Raw genomic sequence first — 23,065 nt, forward strand, 5'->3', positions numbered from 1 at the left:
TAATAAATAAATAATAAATAAATAACCCTTAATAAATAAATAATAACAAAATAAATTAATAAATAGCAAACATAAATAACAAATAAATAATTAATAACTAAATAGCCAAAAAAACTGAATAAAAATAACCAAAAATAAATAAATAATAACTAACAAAATATCTAAATAATAACAAGCAAAATAAATAAATAAATATCAAATAATTAATAAAATAAAAATAGGCAAAAATTTAAATAAATAAATAACCATAAACAAATATTAACAAAATAAATAAATAAATAGCAAACATAAATAAATAACAAATAAATAAATAATAAATAAATAGCCAAAAAAATAAAATAACAAATAACCATAAATAAGTAAATAAAGAAATAAACTAACTAACTCTATGATGGATCAATGGATTTCTGAAGGTGCCAATTCCATGTGAGCCTAGTTATAAAATATGCAACAGAAAAGGAAATAAACAGAGCATTCTAACATCCTGAATGACACATTTAAAGCATAACCATGCGGTGCAGTGTTACAGAAGAACTGTGTGACTTCTGTTTAAAGCTCTGGTCCCGTGAGAGTTTTATCTGAGGGGAGGAGCCAGAGATCAAAGCAGAGTGATTGTTCAGCACACACTCTATCTCTCTTCTTCCTACATGTTCTCATCCTTCTTTCCAGCACAATGCCAGTTGGGTTACTATAAATACCGGAGAAGGCATTTTGCATGTGTGCGATCCTCACAATGCTCTGGGAACCGTGCTCGTAAATCAGACGTCCCCGCGGTGAATTGTGTCTTTGATGGGGCCCTGCTGACGTTATCCTCTAATGAAGAAAAGAGATGATGAGGAGGCCCTACTTTTGCGTCCGTAACTCACAACACTGGAGTGTATTATTACATAAAGCAATTAAGAGGCCCCTGGACACCCACAGATGGAAATGTTTTCTCCCACTGACTGCAGCGGATGGTGTTTTCGCATTTGTATGCGCGAGATGATGTCAACACTTTATGTTTCAGTTTGCTTTTCCGCACACTGTATAACCCAACAGTCAACTTTATCAAATGAAATGAGTGTAGTTAACTTAAAATGGACTGAAAGGTAATTCTACTCATTTTGAAAAGAGTTTTGAACTCTGTGTTGAAGGTATGAGTTCATTAAATACCTCATTTCTCCAACTTAAATGGAGTAAGCTGACACTACTCATGTAGATTAGTTTAACTCAAATGGTTTGTAGCAATCTGTTTCCTCAAATGGTTTGAGTTGCCTTATTAGTTTTCACAGTACTTTGTTGGTTTGAGTTCTCTACATTTATCTGATTTTACTGTGCTCAAATTGCTTCGTTTACTCAAATGGATTAAGTTCACACCACTCATTAGGATTCGTTTTTGAACTTAAATGGTTTGTTGCAATTGGTTTCCTCAAATGGTTTGAGTTACCTTAACTTTTTGGGTTTAAAGTGTACAAGTATGCTTACTTTAATTCAGGAAAGACTAAATCTAGAAAATAAAAGCATAAAGAGTCCTAATTTTATGACATTCACACAAGCTGGTGAGAAATATTGAATTAGTTTTATTTTTAAAATCAGATTTTATCAAAGCAATTGGTGATAAAATAAGGCCCATAACTGTTTAAATGCTTATGCTAAAATTAATATTTAAAATGCCATAAATATCAGATAAAAAATTATGACTTTAAAAAACTTAAATAACTGTTAATATTATTAAGAAATTCATATTTAAGAAAGTCGACATCAAAATAATGACAGAAAGACAAAATGTAGGCATAATAATGCAGAATATTGATAGTGACATTATGATAGTCATAATAGTGACACAAATTTTAAAAGGTAACATAAAAGTTCAAATTTATTTTTGACCAGTTTTTATAGTTAAGTAAATGTCACACATATTCGAGTATGTCATAAAAAGGCAATTGTGTTCGGTATTAATAATAATAGTTATAATTATAATGTTTAGTAAGTAGCAAATTTGTCACCGTGGGTCAAGGAAGCAAAGACAAGAGGTTGGATCCAAATGCATTCCATTCATTCATTCAATTATTTCCTCCGCTTTTCCAGGGCCGGGTCGGGGGGTCTTAGGAGAGAATGCCAGATTTCCCTCTCTTTACTTCCTCCATCTCCTCCAGGGGTATCCCGAGGCGTTTCCCAGGCCAGCCGAGAGACATAGTCCCTTCAGCCTGTCCTGGGTCTTCTCTGAGGCCTCCTCCTGGTGGGACATGCCTGGAACACCTCCCTAGGTAGGCATCCAGGAGGCATCCGAAACAGATGCCCGAGCCACCTCAGCTGACTTTTCTCGATGTGGAGGAAAAGTGGCTCTACTCCGAGCTCCTCCCAGATGTCAGAGCTCCTCACCCTATCCATAAGAGAGTGCCCTGCCACCCTTCGAAGGAAACTCATTTCGGCCGCTTGTATTTGAGATCTTGTCCTTTCCGTCATGACCCAAAGCTCATGACCATAGGTGAGAGTGGGAAAGTAGATTGACCGGTAAATCGAGAACTTTGCCTTTCGGCTCGGCTCCTTCTTCACCACAACGGACCGGTACATCGACTGCATTACTGCAGCCGCTGCACCAATCCGCCTGTCAATCTCATGTTCCATCCTTCCCTCACTCATGAACAAAACCCCAAGATACTTAAACTCCTCCACCTGGGGTAAGGACTTTCCTCCATCCTGGGTCTCAAAAACCCTCATGAGATCCAAATGCAATTTAATGAAAAAGATTATTCGTGCAGGCAAAATCAAGTGAAGTCAAAAAACAAAAACTACTTTATCATGAAAGGCATTAAAAAAATGCAGAAACAAAGCGGTGATCAAAGTACAAAAAAGTAACCAAACAATCATCAAAACATAACGAGAAAGACTATGAACAGGATATGTAGACGACACTCACTGAAACCATACAGTTACCGACAAACAAAAACTCATGCTGCGTCCTAATCCACATACTATACATCCTAAATAGTATTTGAAAATAGAATTAGTATGTCCCAAACCATAGTATGTTGAAAAGAGTATGCCAGAGGTTCCCGGATGGTTTACTATTTCCGGTAAAAAATTTAAGTGTAGAAGCGTCCATGCTGATATAGCCCACAATACAATGCGCATTGGACACAAATTCGATTAGAACTACAAACGTGTATGAAAATTGTAAATAAACTACAAACATGATGGACGCACGAGACCAGCCGTCAAGCAGAGAGGCTTCGGTAAAGATGTTTGATTGACTGTTAGTCAACATCTAGCCCACTGGAAAATACTTAAATCGCATTATCTGTGTTATAGTTCATCTGCAAAAACATACTGAACTTATTTAAAGATGCGTTTGGACGTTTAAACATCTGAATGCAGAATTATCCAAAGACCTGAGGAGATTTCTCTGCATGAAAGACTGAATGGGAGATTAACCTGCTGCTGCTTCTCCAATAAGGTAGGAAATTAAATATGACAGAAATGTGTATGATGTGTGGATGATTGACTGGGGGCATAATGAGCAACACAAAGATCTGTTAAGAGGAAGTAGTATGTTCCAAAGCTTGCATACTCTTCTGTTGCACACTCAAAAGTATAAACTTTTTTTTTTTTCACAAATATAAGTATAGTAGTATAAGTATGCAAACTGGGTATGCATACTTGCATAAGTATGCATCTGCATTGACTGGTGTGTGCAATGTGTATAAATAGTCCAAACAATTCATGATGATGGTATTCAGCTGTGTGTGATTAATGGTGAATGGTGACCGGTGTGTGCAATGGGATGCTGGGAAATGTAGTTCCTGAATGATGCGTGTAGTATGTCAGCGATCTTCCAGGAACAGTTCGCTGGTTATGTGACACAAATTATAATAATTATTGTGATTTCTGAAGCATCATGTGATACTGAAAATGAGGCTAACGAAAATTCAACCTTACAACAAAGATAAATTGCTTTTTACAATAAAAATACAATTAAATTGACAGATAAAAAATAGTCATAATTAAGACAAAAAGTTGACATTATAATAAGGACAGAAAGACAAAATGTAGGCATAATTATGACTTCGAAAGATGAAATAGTGACATGAATTATAAACGGTAACGTACAGGGTAAAATAGATTTTGACAAATTTTATTATTTATATTTGACTTGATATACAACTATTTCAGAATTCTGGCAATAAATACATTTCAAAATATAATGATTCCTTAAAAAAACTATTGTTTTTAGTATGAATAATGATTTTAAAAATACATATTTTTAACAGCAAAGTTTGCAGCATCGTGTGACACAAAAATGGGGCTAATGAAAATTCAACCTTGCAACAATGATAAATTACTTTTTTAAATTTAAGATGCAATTAAATTAGGAAAACATTAATTATGAATTAGCTATATTAATAAAAACACAAATTTTAATATTTGTAAAAATACCCTTTTATCAAAATGTAGAACATTTAAAACTGTTATTATATAAATTGTTGAAATGATGGCATTCGTAAGTCATATTTAGGACAAATGATGCAAGACATTATGATGATGACAAACTAAAAGTCGACATGTTAAAAAATGCTATTTGTGTTGGAGCAACATTAAGGAATTATGTTAACTTATTAGTGTTTACAAATTAAGTAGATTAAACATAAAACAATAAACTTGCCCCCCCAAAAAACTCAAGAATTGTGTTGTTGCAACTCAATTAAAATAAGTAGTCTGAACGAACAGCAAACGTCATTTTTTTTTTTTTTTTTTTTTTTGTAGTAAGGCAGATGAGTGATTTTCAAAGATGACATTGAGGTAAATGTTAAATAGTAGGCCTAACTTACAAACTTTAAAGTGTATTAAATTGACTTGATGTTCAAATATGTCATTGTTTTGGCAGTAAATCAATTCCAAAAAAAATCTTCATAATGTCTTTAAAGTCATTACTATTGTCATAGACTTTGTATACATGTTTTCCCCTCTTACAATGTGAAAATTGGCTTCCAGTAACATTTTACTGTAGGCCTTATTTTGAGGGGCACATAAACCGATCATCTTTATCTCTTTACTAGTTATAGCATGCCATAAACATGAATGGATTTTCCAAAGTATGTTGAAATAAAAGTAGGATACAATTCGCTAAATTCTATAGCTTGTGTAATTGCTAATTTCAACAACATCAACAAAACGGCCTTAAAATAACACCACTTAACGTTAATTCTCGGCCATTTAATTTTGAGATGGATTCAGTAAATTTAGAATATTCGATCTGCCTAGCATGTAGGCTATTCAAAACAACATTAGTACTATTTCATTGACTGTGAACAACGTTATTTCGATATTCATTGGCTGCTAGAATACTTTTCAGAAATTACATTATATTTTATTTATATTAAATATGAACATTATATTAATATTTAACCGATCTAACCTCAATCCATTCAGTGTCCATAAACAAAAATAACTAAATGTACCGTATTTTTTGTACTTTTCCTATATAACCAATCGAGCCCTTGGCCTAATTGTTGATCAATAATTCAAAAGCTCAGTTGCTCAACGTTTGCCTCACAACACACAAACACTTTCAGCAGTGTGAACTGATCTACTGTAGCCTATATCAAAACCTCTCACACGCAGATGGTTTAAGTCATCGGCTCCACAGGTGATCAGCCTGTGGCATTCAGAAAAGAAAACACACACTTTTCCCCCAAACACCACCAGAGGGCAGAGTTGAATCGAATTACCTGATGTTTGTACTTTCCTCCTCCCTTTCACTTCCATGCACATGCAACACACAAACAATTACGAGTGGAGAAATCGTGTAATTGTTTGTGGTTTATACGGTGTAGGTGACCATATGAACCACAGACGATTACCGCTTTTCTCCATTTGCAATTGTTTATGCACAACATTTCTGCCTGCTTCTAAATGGTTTTTGATGTGTAAGGATTCTCCAAGTTTATGCGTATATTAAATAAAATACTACAGTAGCTTAAAGTAAATACTTGGCTATGATGATTTTGAACTATATTTTAGTTAAGCACGAGTTAATGTGTTGTGGTAATTCTATAGTTGGTAATACTGCAACTTTAGAAATACAAACAGATGACCAATTACTTTTCTACAAATAGCATATGTTATACTACAATGCACCATGGTTTACTGTAATACAACTAATATATAGTACAGCATTTATTACAGTTTGTCAGTTCACTATAGTTAATATTAATATATGCTGTAGCAATATTTTATAAAGTGTTATAAATACTAAAATATACAGTATACTTTAGTGGGGTTCAAAAACACTATAGTATTTACTACAGTATAAATTGCTATAGTATTTTTTCATGTTGGGGTGTCTTTGGGTGATTTTTTTTATTCATTCATTTTCCTTTGCCTTAGTCCCTTTATTCATCAGGGCTCACCACAGTGGAATGAACCGCCAACTTATCCAGCATATGTTTTACACAGTGGATGCCCTTCCAGCTGCAACCCAGTACTGGGAAACATCCATATACGCTAATTCACACAAATATACAACAGCTAATTTTAGTTTATTCAATTCGCCAATAGTGCATGTCTTTGGACTGTGGGGGAAACCGGAGCACCCAGAGGAAACCCAAGCGAACATGGGGAGAACATGCAAACTCCACATATGCAGACTCGAACCTGCAAACTTCTTTCTGTAAGGCGACAGTGTTAACCACTGAGCCATTGTGTCACTTCAACTTACAGTGATGAGGTGTTTAATTAACTCATTACCTTTGACAATGAGTTCAAAACTCTTTTCAAATGAGTAGAGGTAACTTTCAGTAAATTTTGAGTTAACTACACTCTTTCATTTGATGAAGTTGACTGTTGGGTTTTAAAGTGTGCAGTGTGGTGTAGTTTACTCACGGTTGTTTGGTGTTGTGAGTAATAAGATTCAAATTCAAATTCAGCATTGGAACAAAGATATCAATTACATTTTGATATAAAAAATACAATTAAAATAAAATAATATTCTTAAAAATGTATTAAAATAGATAAATATTATCTATTATTATCTAAATAATATATATTTCACAAGGTTTTTACTGTTTTCACATTTTTAAAAACATTTTTAAATCTTTCGGATGCCAGGCGATATCCACTTTTGTACTATATGTTAAGAAACTGCTTGTGTTGTGAGAGTTAAAAGTGAGCTATTGTGAGTAAGTTCACTCTGCAAAGTTCTGCAAAAGTGCCCACTGTTCAAGAAACCCATTTAAAGTTAATCTAACCTAAAATCTTAGTAAATTGAACAACTTAATTGTACCTTTTTGAACTTGGGCACACAAACAAGCTTGCATGTCTTTAGAAATTTAATTAAACGTATGCTCAGTCATAAGACCTACACGACTCAAGCTTGGGAAACTTTGCTTGCTTCTGCTGCCTTTTGTTTCGCTTTTTTGTTTTTTGCTTTGTTTTAAGCAATCATCCGTATTTTACTTTTATTTTTGACAGCAAACACTCGTCTTCTTTGTCCAGAACAAAAGCACTATTGTAAAGTCTTCTGCTTATCAGAGGGTTTTCGCCGTTTATATTTCTCTCTCAGGACATGGATCAATGAAAACAGAAGAGGCCCTTTGTTTATCAACCCTTGAGGGCCTGCATACGATTTCGCATGGAAATGTCTGTGGGGGAGATAGTAAACATAGAGTTTTTATAATTGTTTAACATTACAGCCACTTAAACGCTGAACCGTGGCAACTATCGTTTGCACCTTTTACACTTATCGGTCAGTTGTTTTTTTCTCATCTTGTTTCCTAACAGTCTGTACACAGATGTTTTTAGAGATTCTAAGTGATTCTTTGACTAATGATGGAATGCTTATTGTGATGAACAAGTGACTGTGCATGCAAATGTAAAGCTTGTATGACCACACTGCAAAACAATGCTTTTCTTACTAAGAATTTCGGGTCCCACTTTATATTAAGTGGCCTTAACTAATAAGTACTTACACAGGAATTAATAGTTTGTTACAATGTACTTATTATGTAAATACATGTATTAACTGTGTACTTATGCTTGATTAAATACATGTATGTAATTACATCTGTAATTAACTTTTTGTAATTACATTTGTAAATACACTGTTGACCATCCCTTACACCTTAACCCACCCTTAAACCTACCCATACCACCAAACCTGTCCATAACCCAACTCAAAAGCACCACAAGTGTTCTCAAATACATCATAAACACAGTAAGTACATTGTATTTATTTTTTAATGGAAGTACATAGTAGTTAAGGACACTTAATATAAAGTGGACCGAATTTTGCTTTGTTTCTTGTACAAATATCTAAAAATTCTTAAATCAAGAAGCATTTTCTCTGTTGCGCCTTGCGTTTTGACGGTGCACTCTGCGCCTGCAGTCAGAAAAAAATCTTCTCAAAAAAAGCATCTGAGCATCAAAACCATAGATACGATTGTCTGTCAACAAAAAGTCAACAAAAACGCAATGCATTGCTCCTGGCGTTTTCAGAACTGAAAGCATGTTTCACATCCAACATCAAAACCAATATTATTTCTATGCCATAATTCTCATAAGTCTCTTTCATAATTCAGAATTTGTCTTCTTACAATTTACTCTGGACAAGTATCGCTTTAAGGAAAGCCCTTATGCAAATTATTAACCTCTGCTCTTAATCTGTTCTAAATTTAGAACAGAGCCATTCACTCCAAATTCACTAAAAGAACAAGTTTAAAAACAAACTCATGTGCATACACACGTGTTGTGTTGGGAATTGTTTTTTGTGAGAAGTTCAAGTGGGCATATACAGTTGAAGTCTGAATTATTATTATTGTTATTTTCTTTTCTTTTTAAAAATATTTTCCAAATGATGTTTAACAGAGCAAAGAAATGTTCACAGTATGTCTGATAATGTTTGTTCTTCTGGAGAAAGTCTTATTTGTTTTATTGCAGCTAGAATAAAAGCAGTTTTTAATTTTTTTTAAACCATTTTAAGGTCAAAATTATTAGTTCCTTTAAACAATATTTTTTCGATCGTCTACTGAACAAACCATCATTATACAACAACTTGCCTAACTACCCTAACCTGCCTAGTTACCCTAATTAACCTAGTTAAGTTTTTAAATGTCACTTTAAGCTGTGTAGAAGTGTCTTGAAAAAATATCTAGTCAAATATTATTTACTGTCATCATGTCAAAGATAATATAAATCAGTTATTAGAAATACTGATTATACATAGATAATAGATGATACTGACTATACATAAAACTATTATGTATAGAAATGTGTTGAAAAAAATTTCTCTCCGTTAAACAGAAATTAGGGGGAAAAATAAACAGGGCCAATAATTTAGGAGGGCTAATAATTCTGACTTCAACTGTAAATATGAAAAACGTAAGCAGTTATTAGTGAATAAGACCCAGTTGTTTTATAATCAGATTATTATCAGTTTTTACTTAAAACAAGCTAAATAATCTGCAATTGGGGTAAGATAATCTTGTTTTTGGTTTGAAATGAGATTATGTGCTTGTTTCAAGGAAAAACCCACTTTTTCATTAGAAGTGATCAAAAGAGTTCTGAAAAATTGTACTCAAGTACTTGCCAAAAAATAGTTAAAGTTGAGTAGGAGTATCTGTTTTAATACATCTCAAATTAGTTCTTTCATTTATTCATTTTCCTTCAGCTTAGGCTCTTTATTCATCATAGATCGCCACAGCGGAATGAATTGTCAACTTATCCAGCATATGTTTTACACAGCGGATACCCTTCCAGCTGCAACCCATCTCTGTACCGCATGTCTTTGGACTATGGGAGAAACCGGAGCACCCAGAGGAAACCCATGCCAACATGGGAAGAACATGCAAACTCCACACAGAAATGGCAACAGACCCAGCTCGGACTCAAACTAGCGACCTTCTTGCTGCGAGGCAACAGTGCTAACGCCTGAGCAGCCACTAGTGAGTATCTTATACCCTGCATATATATATATATATATATATATATATATATATATATATATATATATATATATATATATATATATATATATATATATATATATATATATATATATATATATATATAAATTGCTTACATCAGTAAGTTTGTGTAAGTTTAAATCTAAGACTATACATTTAAAATGTGAGACCACAATATATTATATATGACAATATGTGCACAAATCAGGTTGATGCATTAACATGTGGCGCAAACTCTGTGTACTCTATGTGGCTAAAATCTAGCTGACCAACAAACTAAGTAACCACTAGTTGGTGCCGCAAACCCAGCTCCTGCTGCACTGATAGAACACATGCAGTTTATGCATGTATTTGAAAACGTAACATTCTGTAGTGCATGCAGTTATTGTCTAAGGCCATTTGGTCATTTTTGTCATCCTCCCATTTGTCATCTTTGTGTCAGTCTAAACCAGGGGTGCCCAAACCTTTTCTTATAAAGGGCGTCAAGCCAAACTTGATTAAGGGTATTTTGGGCCAAAGTTAAATATATGAAACCATATTACAATAAATTTGCCATCGGAAAATTTCCTAATTTGCCAATATAAAAAAAAACAAACAAAAAAAAACTGTGCTTTAAAATATATTAATTATGATGCAGTATCATTTTTAACTTTTTATAATAAAGTTATTAAAGTTAAAACATAAACAATCCTATTTATAACACAATGGAGTTCAATGCTTAATACACTAGTCGAGCTGCTTCTGCCTTTGCCTTGATTTGCTCACCGATGTCTTGTGCATCGTCCTTTACCTGTCAACTGACAGTATTTACATTTTAAAAGTCTGATTAATTTACGACATTTAATTGAAACTTTACATTTTTTTCGTAGCTCCTCAATTAAACAAAGAAACTAAAAGTGACGTTAAATTTGAAATGACGATCTCTGTCAGACATTCACCCCAACCAACTCCCCATCATTCTCCTTCTCTTTTCAGATGGGAAAATGGGCCAAACCAAAGGTTACCATGGGCCAACTTTGGTTGCAACAATGGTTGGACACTTTCACTTTCCACAGAATCCATATGCTTGCTGCATTTATAAATGTATTTATTGATCTCTCTGATGCATTTTTATGCAAGATTTGATTAGACAGGACTGATTATTCGGTTATTTTACTTAGCCAATCACCGTAGACAGGAAAAAAATTAGTAAAAGTAAAGTACACATTTTAAGAACTAATTTAAAAAGTACAATTTATCAGAAAAACTACTTTAAAACATTACTTAAACCACTGCTTATTATTTCAATATATTTTACTTGTAGAAAATGCTTCTTGATTTAGGAATGTTATAAGTAAGAAAAAAAGACTAAGACACCAATTTTTCTAATTCTGTAGTAATTTTATAGATTACAACTGAGGGTCTTCTTTAAAAGCAGATGGAGTGAAGCTGTCCTCCTCATCCTCCAAGCGGGTCTGATGACATCATCAGCTGAGAGCTGATCTGCAAGTAATTGTCATGCTGTGGGCGAAAACAGCCTTTTTAACATTCTGCAAGCTCTTTCGGGTTTTCCTGTGTTGAATCAGAACACATGTTGGCCATTTTGGGATCCGCTGTTTCTTTCCGATGCATTCCTGACCTTGAGGAGCGGTGCAGTTGGTTTTCATAAAGCGGACGTCTTCAAAAAGACTCTGGAGCCACTCACATTTTGAATATCTTGGGATGTTATTGCATGAAATTTGTACTCTTTAGTTGTCTGAATTATGTGCCAACGTTGGTCAAGCAAAGTGCAAGGCAGTTTTGGTAGACAATTATGTGTATGTTTGTGCAGGAAGTACATAAAAAATATGTTTAATGTTTAATGTAATGTCTTTGGGAATTTATATTTATCCCTCTGCTGTCTTACACAGGTTATTAAAGGAATATTTCAGCCCAAATTAAAATTTAAACACAAAAGAAGATATTTTGAAGAATGCTCAGAACCGGTAGCCACTGACATTCATTCATTCATTCATTCATTCGTTTTCTTTTGGGCTCAGTCCCTTTATTAATCTGGGGTCGTCACAGTGGAATGAACCGCCAACTTATCCATCATATGTTTTACACAGCGGATGCCCTTCCAGCTGCAACCAATCACTGGGAAACATCCATGCACACACTATACACTACAGACAATTTAGCCTACCCAATTCACCCTGTACCACATGTCTTTGGACTTGTGGGGCAAACCGGAGAACTCAGAGGAAATCCACGCGAACACGGGGAGAACATGCAAACTCCACATAGAAACACCAACTGACCCATCTGAGGCTCGAACCAGCGACCTTCTTACTTTGAGGCGAATGTGCGACCCAACAATACGGTAGGAGAAATTGACAGAACACCGGTAGCCACCGACATCCAAATACAGAAAAATAAATACTGGAAGTCAATGGCCAAAGATATTTTGAAGAATGTTCAGAACCGGTAGCCACCATACCTGCCAACACTCTCGTTTTTCCCGGGAGTCTCCCATATTTCAGACCCATCTCCCTCCACCCTCCCGTTTTGTTATTTCTCCTAGAAAACTCCCGTAATTCCGTCCTCAACTTTTTGGTACAGTCTGTAACACCCCCGATGTTTTGATGTTGGCAGGTATGGTAGCCACTGACATCTATATACAGAAAAATAAAAACTATGGAAGTCAATTGCTACCGGTTGCCGACTTTCTTCAAAATATCTTTGGCTATTTACTACCTTTGTATTCCTTTTATGTATATGGATGTCAAGGGCTACTAGTGTTCTGTTGATTTGTCCTACCTTGTCAGATTGTCCTACCTCCCATTCAAAAAGGTAGCTAGCACATGTTGATGACGCATATGCTACCCATCAGATTTGGCTATCAGTGTAAACTTTACTGTGGAGTAGTGTGATATGAAGCTGTAATATCAAACTAACCTACCTAATTGCTAACCCCAACCTCTGAACCGTTCAAATACAGTGTTGGTAGCATAATCTGATGGGTAGGATAAAATGTCAGAGCACCAACATTCTTCAAAATGTATTCTTTTGTGTAAAACAGAAATGGAGAATGAATAAATCATGACAATTTTCAGTTTTGGATGAACGATCCCAACAATATATTATTTGCAAAAAGTTACATCTTGCTAAACTTTGCTTTGAAGATGCACACTTAATGAAATCAAGCTCTGGAACGTAAACAGATTTTCAACGTAAACTTGAGCTTTGTCTGATGAAATGTGTCCATGTTCAAAGTGATTACAAATGAAGGCACTTTGCCATCAGTCCAAGGTCAAATCTTTGAATGCTTCAAAGGTTCTTTTATTTTTGAAGTGATGAGGCGTTTAACTGAACCCAGAGGGTCTTTGAGTTTGTCTCATTCCTCATGTGAATCAAAGGCAAGATCAAACCCTTTAACTTCTGTTTTAATGTATAGGGTAGTTTTGCTAATCAAAAAGTTCTGCACAGAAGAAGAAAAAACTTCAAGGAACACTCCGCATTTTTTTTTTTTTAAAGAAATGGCTCATTTTATAAGTCATTTGACCATTTTTAAATCCATTCAATCTCTGGGTTTGGTGGGAGCATTTTTAAATTAGCTTAGCATAAATTATGGATTCAGATTAGACCATTAGCATCTCACTCAAAAAATACAAATAAGAGAATCGCTGATGCCGCCCTCACTATTCTGCTGCCCTGTATGCGAAATTGCCTTAAATAATAACTAGGATGCGCCAGCCCTGCATAGGTGCAATAATACTGTGCCATGATGTTACCTAGCTGAGGATTATTGTGAGGCACTGCATAATATCATTGTGCTGCAGCCAGAAACAAAGTTCTTTGATCATTACGCCAAAATGAGATTATAATAGCAACTTTTCATTTTCCATATGTCTTAGTAAACAATGTAGCTACAGAGGGTCAAACTTAGAAAAATCATCATCATTTCTTTTTTTTGAATTGCTAATGGTCTAATCTGTTTAAATGATTTATGCTAAGCTAAGCTAAAAGTGCTCCAGCCAGACCCGGGGATCATCTGACTGGATTAAATTGTAAAACAGGGGAGTTTTAAATGGAGCCTATTTCCAAAAAGATGGAGTGTTCCTTTAACCCTCATTTTCTGTAAAGATTGTCTTTGAGAGTTCCAAATGCCTAAAGAGTACAAAATAATTGTAGTAATTTCAAGATTAACCCCCATTTTATGTTCATCTGACCTAATCACAGGCCTAGCTGCAGAATAAACTTACTGAGGGGCTCTAGTCTGACATGTTAGGTCCTGACAAGGTTTGTCAATCCTAAAAAATTTATTACTGAATGTCTTAGAAGTTTGGAAAAGTTATTTACATATACAGTGCTCAGCATATACGAGTACACCCCTCACAAATCTATCTTTTAAATTCATATATTTAATAGGAAGCTTTACAATATTATATTTGTGCATATATATTTGATTAGTCCAAGGGTCGGGAACTTTTTTCAGCAAAGAGCTATTTCTGATTTTTTTATCAAATGTATTTTTTAAAGAGCAATTAGGGGTTTGTTTATAACAAAACCTTTATTATTTAATAAACAAAACCTTTATTTATGTTCATGCACAACTCACAATGTATGAACAAAGGGAATTTATAGATTTTTTTCTTTTTGCCATCGCCACTAACGAATGTTGTTTGAATTTACATATGCGAAGTTACCATAGAAATGTTAGTTGCTTGCCCTTTATTGATGTCACAATTCAAGTTGAACCACAGCATCACAAATGCGCATTGCTTAAAAATTACTTTTTTGTAAACTGAGTTCTTATTCATTTTGCTGTAGAAAACTGCTGTAGAAAACTTTGCTGTAGTAAAAAAAAATTAAAAGGGAACTGGAATTGTATTTTTAATAGGAAACTGATTTCTAGTGACAGTTATAATTTTTTTTAATTAAAAAATTTTATTGAAAAAAACAGCTGGAGAGCCACATATTTTTGGTCAAAGAGCCACATGTGGCTCCAGAGCCATAGGTTCCCTACCTCTGGATTAGCCAGTACTGAAGCCAAATCTGGAGCTTATCTAACGCAATAACTCACGATAGCAGATCAAAAGTAAAAAATCTAGTACACTGAAATGTATATGTTAAAAAAAAATATTTAAAACAAATTTTTAAAAGAGTAAAATTCAAGAGCAGCAAACAAATGAAAAATGTAGTTGACATTTTGCAGGTTGTATTTTTTTTTGGCAATTTTTTGCTTGAATTTAATTGTATTATCTTTCAATTTCTAAATATATTTGGCGGCTAAAATATTATTAAATACATATATCTGTTTAATAAATCTGTTTTGTTTAAATGCACAAAAATGTCTGACCAATATTCACTGAGTAATGGATACAAATATTCATTTAGAAAATGGGGTGTACTCAACTATGCTGAGCGCTGCAAATAGTGGCACGGTGGCTCAGTGCTTAGCACTGCCAGAAGGTCACTGATTCGAGTCCCGCCTGGGTCAGTTGGCATTTGCGTTTCCCAGTACTGGGTTGCAGCTGGAAGGGCGTCCGCTGCATATAAAATATGCTGGAATAGTTACGATTCATTTGGCTGTGGCAACCTCCGATAAATCGGAGACTAAGCTGAAGAAAAATGAAATGTCTATATATAAACATTGTTTAAATCAGCATAAATAAACCACTTTGATTTTTTTCTTTTTTTAAATATTTCTTATGAGATGTTTAACAGAGCAATGAAACTTTCACAGTAAGTCTGGTAATGTTTGTTCTTCTGGAGAAAGTCTTTTTTTTCCCCTTCGGCTAGAATAAAAGCATTTTTTAATTTTAGTCGATACAGAACAAACTATTGTAATACAATAACTTGCCTAATTACCCTAACCTAGTTAACCTAATTAATTAACCTAGTTAAGCCTTTAAATGTCACTTTAAGCTGTATAGAAGTGCCTTGAAAAATATCTAGTCAAATATTATTTACTGACATGACAGATAAAATAAATCAGTTATAAGAAATGAGTTATTAAAACTATTATGTTTAGAAATGTGTTTAAAAAATCTGCTCTCCGTTGCTGCTCTCCGGGTGAATAATTGAGGGGGGCTAATAATACTGACTTCAACTGTCACTCATTCAGTTCATTGTGATCTCACACAGTTCTGTTTTAATCTGTGATTTACTTTGCTTTATTTAATAGGAAGATTAGTGAACTTGCAGAACTGCACTGAACAAAAACTTGATCATTTTGAGTGGTGAGTGTATTTTGAATATAGCAAACAGTTGATTGGCCACACTGTGCGCCAGAAATCAGCTGGTATGCCTGTGATATGTCTGTTTTTGCAAAGCTGCAATAACACATTGTAAATAGAGCATTTTGATGATTTCCAGACCGCACTAGAGCCAATTATACTTTTGCCAATAATCTGCTGCTAAGCTTCAACTGAGAGTTTGATTTTGTTTAAGGATGCTTAGCACTCTTTCCCACTTACTGGATCTACTTAATCAAAATCCCATTTGATAGATAAATGTACGGAATTACAAAACAGTCTAGACTTTTAAGGTATAAAAATCTATGTTTAAAAATACACAAAACTGTGTTAAGTTCATTTAAAAATGTACTACAGAGGTCAGTCAAATAAACTCTACAGTAAATGCAAAATCATTTTGAGGTTTGTGGTCGCTTTAAGGTAGTCTCCCCAAAGTTTAGCTCACAGTCGGCTAATTAGCCACACTATTAAAGAGAATGTTTACTAATCTCCCAACAAAAGTAATAAAACGTTTTGTGGCTACAACATAACAGAAATGGCAATTTCTACAATAGTTTTAAAAGCTGCTAGTGCGCAACACAAACATTTGAGCGTATGAATCATCCAAACAGAGTCGCTCCTCCTTAACGAATCAGTACAGGAGGAGCAAAAGAGTGAATTAGACTTTAGCCAATCGGTTCTTTTGAACGAGTCTTGTAAACGAACCAACCACTTCCACGCAACTCTTGTTTAGCTAGAATAACTTTTTCTTCCTTTATAAACTTTTTTTTTTCACGATGAGAATAATATTGTTTTTTATCAGATTTATTTTGGCTACTTAGTCTTTTACCTTAAATGTTTAACCATAAAATGTGTAAACCATACCAGTGTATTATAGGCTATATTGTATTATCCTATTTTTCAACCCTTTGTTAATGGATGCTAAATCATTGGCTACTGTAGAATCAACTACAGTGAACTGTAATAAATAGGCTACTTTAATTTTCACTACAGTAAACTGTGTTGTATTTTTAGAATAATATACCCTAAAGTTGTAGAAAAGTACAGTACTGGGTCTTTTGTATGGGTTATATTGTTTTACAATTGCAACTGTATATTTACCACAACAGACTAATTCATAATTCTGCAGTCAAAGGCAATCTTTACTTTAGTAAATTTTATAGTAGGCTATGGGTTGGCAAACATGCCCAGCACCTGACAAACCTGAATTGTCTTTTCACTTGTGGGAATGATTATCCTGGAACAGCCTATACTCTTTCTCATGAAGATTTATATAGGAGAATTTAAATATAGAACAATAAGAAACAAGCTGGTTAAGATGTGAAAACTTGACTCGTCACCCACACGAGTCAGTGAACAAATCTTTAAGCGAATCGATTTAAATGAATCGAGTCGTTTGGGCGAATCGCAATCCCCAGCACTAGAATGGAGAGGGTCAGGAAGATCGGTGGGTGGGGTTAACCCTTTGTGGAAAAAAAATTAAGGAATCACGTGTTCCCAGATCAAAGGAGATCCGCTTTGTACAGAGAGCGCGAGCAGCAGCCAGCGAGGCATAAGCGAGCGCGCGAGCAATGCGATAGTCCGGGCAGCAATGCTGAAATAAGCCACGACATTCTTCTCAAGGACAAACTTTTATTTTTAATGATCGCTCCTCTCGTTTCGCACCATCCGTCGCGTTTGATTGCTTTGCTCTTTTCGGTGCTGTGTGTGTGTTTTTCGAGAGGGAGCTCCCTCCTCTGAACATTTGATTCTGAACCGACACTTTTTGAAGACCCTTGGAAATTATGTTCCGATCGGCGCTGATCCAACCGGCAAGATGATGATTTTACCGAGGACTGGGTTCGGTCGCGGTGCTGATTCGGTGGTCTTGGTGTTGCTTTGGGTTTTAGGAAGCGTCCTGGCCAAGGATACTGCCTTTGTGGAAGTTGTGCTTTTTGAGTCGAGCCCAAATGGTGATTATACCACTTACACGACAGGTTTGCAAGGGCGCTTCTCCAGAGCCGGAGCCACTATCAGCGCAGAGGGCGAGATCGTGCAAGTATGTTTCTCTCTCTATCAGTGCACTTGCATGGGCATTTTACACTCGAACCTCGTGTCTAACAACTTGCTTTCTCGCTCGCACTCCGCAACTTTGTTTTTCTCTTTCTTTTCAAGGGGGTGTGGGGTTGCACTTCACTACGTGAGGATGGTACAAGCCCAGAACTATGCGGTCGCAAAATGGCCTCTTGTCTTGCAAAACACACAAACGTACTTGCAAAACAAAAAAAGTTACTTTGATGCACAACTTGAATGAATGATATTATGTCGCATAGTGAAGACTCTTTAACGCGGTGAACACTTTGTAACGCGCGGGTGACAGCGGTAAACATATGTCAGAGGTTATCCATTTTAATAAGCTCATTTCTTAGATCTTCTGCAGCGTTATAATGCCAAGTGTCAGCGTTGATTCATAGCTGAAGGATTCCCGCAGTCAATGAACACCTTGGAAAGGGGTTGCGGATTATAAATATGCGATTTGGAACCAGGGAAAAGTCGTGGGATTCCGTAGTTCAACTTTACAAAGTCTTGAATAGATTCTGCGTTGGTAGTCTTTTGGCTGCTTAAACATGAGCTTTGTGTGCCTTTAGGGTCTTTAAAATGACATGTATGCAGGTTGTGATTTTAATAGTTTCCACAGAGTACATGTGATCATTCTAGTTTTGCTTAAAGCATCATGTAAACAAGAATAATGTTTGGAAATCCAGGCCCTCAAATGTACACATTTAGCATTGAGGTAGAGTTGTATATTCGCACATTCCTTTAGTGACAACTTTTGACATGCTCCTTACATTGTTTACCATGTTACTTTGAATGTTTGATCAGAAATCACATGTAAACATGAGTTCAAAACCGCATTAACACTATTTAATTGACTGTAAGCATTGTTGTACGTTGATAGTCGCAGACTGCTAATATGATTTCACTATTTAGAGTTGCAAAGAATACTTTTTTGAAATTATATTATTGAGGAGAAAGAGAATGTGAATATAAATCCAACTTTACCTCTATTTAGCCCCTAAACATGCCCTGCTATTTGTAGTTTGCTTGATAAAAGATTTAAAAACTAAACTAATATTGAAATTAAGCATTTTAACATGAATAAATAACAAGCCAACATGTTGAAGTTAAATAATCAGGTGAGATAAATTAGAGGAAACATGTATATTGTCTGAATTTGCTTGATAAAAGATTTAAAAACTAAAATATCTGTCAAAGTTATGATTTTTTTTCTTTTTTTAATGTGCATGACTTCTAGAAAATAAAAATATGTGTAAACGAATTAATAAACTAAGGAGCTGAATTAAGAAATGTGTATTTTGTTGTTATTTTAAGATATCTCAAGGCCTCTTTGTGGGCCCAGGACCCCCTGGTTAAGATTCAGGTAAAGTTAGTTTTATATTCACACGTTGAGACTTTCTCCTTAATAATATCAATTAGAGCTGGGCGATATGGCAAAAATGCTGATGAAAACACTGCAGATACACGAAGATGTTCGGTATGCTGTTGTTCACATGTTAAAATAAATCAGTATTTTAAAATGCAATATTCAATGTTTCGGACATAAAATAGACAATTCAGTTATTATTTTTTATTAAATCGTAATTTAATGTCAATCTGACCAGTTAATATGCTAATATTCGGTTAACAAGCGGCGGTTGCTGGTTGGCAAAATTACCTGAAATGAGCATTCCTAATTTCGATATAAGTTGTTAATACTTCCAGATTTAAAAGAGTACCCCAACAGTGACTGAAGCCACAAAAATTAAAGCATCTATTAAATGGCGAAACCTTTTCAGCCAATAACTTTTCAGTGGCCGAAAATTCTGTACATCTCTAATATCAACACACTTTTAAATTCCCATTGTTGCACATTTCTGCAATTTTGATAGGCTCTTACATCAATATAGAGTTAAAAAGTCCAGAACTTGTCATTGTTATTGACATCAATTTTATCGTGATACGATATATAATATCGTTTATTGGCCTAGCCCTAATATCATTTCCGAAAAGTATTATTTGCAAATGCTAAATAGTGAAATCATAATAGCAACCAATGTCTGTCAACGTACAACATTGTTCATAGTTAAACAAATAGTGCAAATGTTGTTTTTAAGACATAATCACGTGTGATTTTCAGACCGATTATTCAAAGTACCATGGTAAACAATATGGGAGCATGTCACACGTTGTCACTGAACGAATGTGCGAATATATAATCAATGTTACCTTAATCGGGTTAAGGAACCACTGCTTTAGTAATTAGTGCATGTTTAAGACCTTCAAGATGACCGGAGGTTACTTCTGAATGAGAGTAATTAACAATATTATAGTGTATAGCTTAAATGTTCATGACACCTGTCATATTAATGTCCTTAATTTAAAGTTAATTGAAGTCTGTGAGAAGTCTTCTCCATGACGCTGTCCAGATGACCACTCTGCTTAAATAATGCCTCCACAGGGACCTGTGCTATTTAATCAATAGTTTATAAACCATCACACCTCCGCGTGTGATTTATTCCTAATATTGCACACAAGCGGCTTTGTGTTCTCCAAGGAAAGTTTTGCAACCCTTCTGAGGAGCACCCATTTTGATGATTTGTTAAAAGTTTGTAATTCATCCCCCTCCTCTTGTGAAAACAGAGAACAGGCATCAAAGAGCGAGACGTTATTGAATGCCATGCCAAGAGGAATAATCTGTCCCTTAAACACTTGCTTAGAGTTTAACGCTGTTGGCAGAAGTGCACTGTGGGAACTTACGGTGGCTGTAACGTGAACACTGTGAAGGTAAAAGGATGCAATGAACTCGGATCAAAGCGAATGCATGAAGTGTGTGCGCTTGATTTTTTTTGGAGATGCTGCAAATGCTTGGTGAACGCAAAGAAAATCTATATTTTGGAAAAAGTATGTACCCGAGCTGTTTGCGCATGCAGTATCTTTCGCAAGCTTCTATTCCTGTGCTTTTCTTTCACATTCCTCTCTGCGGTTTTAGTGTAGAAAAATGAAAAATACAGGCTTTTTTACATCCAGGTCTGCAGTGTCTGTCCCACATCATTGGCTAGTGTGTGTTTACAGTTGTGTACTTAGTAATGTTAGACCGTTCCCATGTATAGGATTAGTGAGTATCGCATTCTTCAAAATGGCAAGTGGTGATCATCGTTTTTCAGGGATGGCAGAAGAGATCGCTTTCTCTGTTGTGGGACGAAATGAGAGATTTAGCGGTTTAGATATTTAGACTGGCTATACATCCATTTAGCACGGGCCATTTGGCTCTATCTTTAAACCCTGCTGAGATGCTGGACTTCAGCTTTACGTTGAGACGCCTTTGAGGTTTGCCGTAGTTTTAGATGGTAACTTTTGTCCAAGTTAAGAGGGATTATGTATTCTTGTAATCACTGTGCACACATTTTTTTAGATCTGTCTCTCATCTTCTCATTTTCTAAACTGCTCTGCCATGCATCATTCGCAATTTTTTTTTCAGCAGTTTCATAATTTCATGTGGATTTGAAATGTTGAAATGTGTTTACCCTAATTGATTGGATTTTGTTGAAGTCGGGTGAACTAGAACCATATGAAGATATTTTGTGAGATTTCACTCAGATCTTTGACCTCTGTATGAAATAAGTCATCTGTTTGACAGTACAGTTGCGCAATTGAATTTGCATGCTAAAACATTTTGTTGCACCATTTTTGGAGTTCTTCGCTTGTTTTTTTTTTTTTTGAGCATTTTTGTGTAATTGTTTTTAAACCTGAAAGTTTTCTTGCAAAACACAGATGCTGTTCGCAGTTTTCGTTTGGGCCATGATTCATTTTTAATTCCTGTGATTGCTTTCATTATAAAAAGTTTAGTTTTGATGGGTGTTCTTGAGAATTCAATTACGTTGGTGATTTACACTGTAAGAATTGTTTACACCACATTATTGATTTGGAGGCTTGAAACCCAAATTTTTTAAAAATCTGCTTCAAGGTCAAGTTTTTAAAAATGGTTATGCAGTTATCTCCTTATAAACTCCAAATCTTGTGTTTCTTTCAAAAGAGCCTTCGCCAATTACAATCCGGTACACATAATACATTGTTTGATTGTTTTCAAAATTCATAGATCCATGTGAATGGGCTAGTTTTCACAATGTTGTCATCTGTACTGTTAAAAAGCTAAAAGAAAAGCCTTTCCATTCATCGTTGTCATGTAAACATACCCCAGGTTAACAAGTGAGGGTTTAATTTAGTTTTTCTGCCTTTTCCATTTGTCCTAATGGCTTTTAAACCCGAAAGTTTTTTTACAGTTTGCAGTTTTTGTTCAGGCCATGATTCATTTTTAGTTCCTGTGACTGGTTTCGTTATAAATACGTTTGTTTTGATGGGTGTTTTTGAGAATGCAACTGCGTAGGTGATTTACACTGTAAGATTCTTTTACACAACATTAGTGGTTTGGAGGCTTGTAACCAACATTTTAGAAAATTTACTTCAAGGTCAAGTTTTTAAAACCGATTATGCGATTATCTTCCTATAAACTACTAATCTTGTAATGCTTTTGGCATATGTTTTTGGCGTGTTCAGACTGCATTTGCACAGGCTTATAGTGTATCTTTTACAAAAAGTCATCGCCAATTACTATCCAGCACACATAATATGTTGTTTTTATTGTTTTCAGCATTCATAGATCCATGTGAATGGGCTAGTTTTGACAATGTTGTCATCTGTATGGTTAAAAAAGGCTAAAATAAAAGCCTTTCCATTCATCGTTGTCATGTAAACATAGCCCAAGTTAACAAGCGATGGTTTTATTTCATTCTTATTCTGCCTTTCTTTAATTGTCCTAATGGCTTTTAAACCTGAAAGTTTTCTTACAAAACACAGACGCTGTTCGAAGTT

At 35.0% G+C, this 23,065-nt stretch overlaps 1 protein-coding gene and 1 long non-coding RNA gene across 4 annotated transcripts in view; both read left to right on the top strand.

The window, feature by feature from the left end:
• Nucleotides 1-11,779, top strand: part of LOC147843904 (uncharacterized) — a 39,143-nt gene extending 27,364 nt beyond the window's left edge. Inside the window, exons 2-4 of one of the 2 annotated variants that reach the window (XR_015491034.1) lie at nt 2,068-2,246; nt 9,718-9,917; nt 10,914-11,779. This is a non-coding gene — a long non-coding RNA (uncharacterized LOC147843904). Of the gene's footprint in view, nt 1-2,067; nt 2,247-3,291; nt 3,437-9,717; nt 9,918-10,913 lie in introns of both variants that reach the window. The other variant, XR_015491033.1, reaches the window with a different exon arrangement.
• Nucleotides 11,780-17,708: 5,929 nt separating this feature from the next.
• znrf3 (zinc and ring finger 3) overlaps nt 17,709-23,065 on the top strand; it is a 132,828-nt gene continuing 127,471 nt past the window's right edge. The window contains exon 1 of one of the 2 annotated variants that reach the window (XM_087252011.1): nt 17,709-18,214. Coding sequence is in view for 1 of the 2 variants with exons in the window: in NM_001308555.1 (NP_001295484.1) it covers nt 17,973-18,194 (222 nt within the window). In the remaining variant the exon portion in view is untranslated. 2 annotated transcript variants of the gene reach the window in all.

The sequence above is a fragment of the Danio rerio genome, chromosome 5, assembly GCF_052040795.2.
Source record: "Danio rerio strain M-AB ecotype USA chromosome 5, GRCz13ab, whole genome shotgun sequence".
Taxonomy (NCBI): domain Eukaryota; kingdom Metazoa; phylum Chordata; class Actinopteri; order Cypriniformes; family Danionidae; genus Danio; species Danio rerio.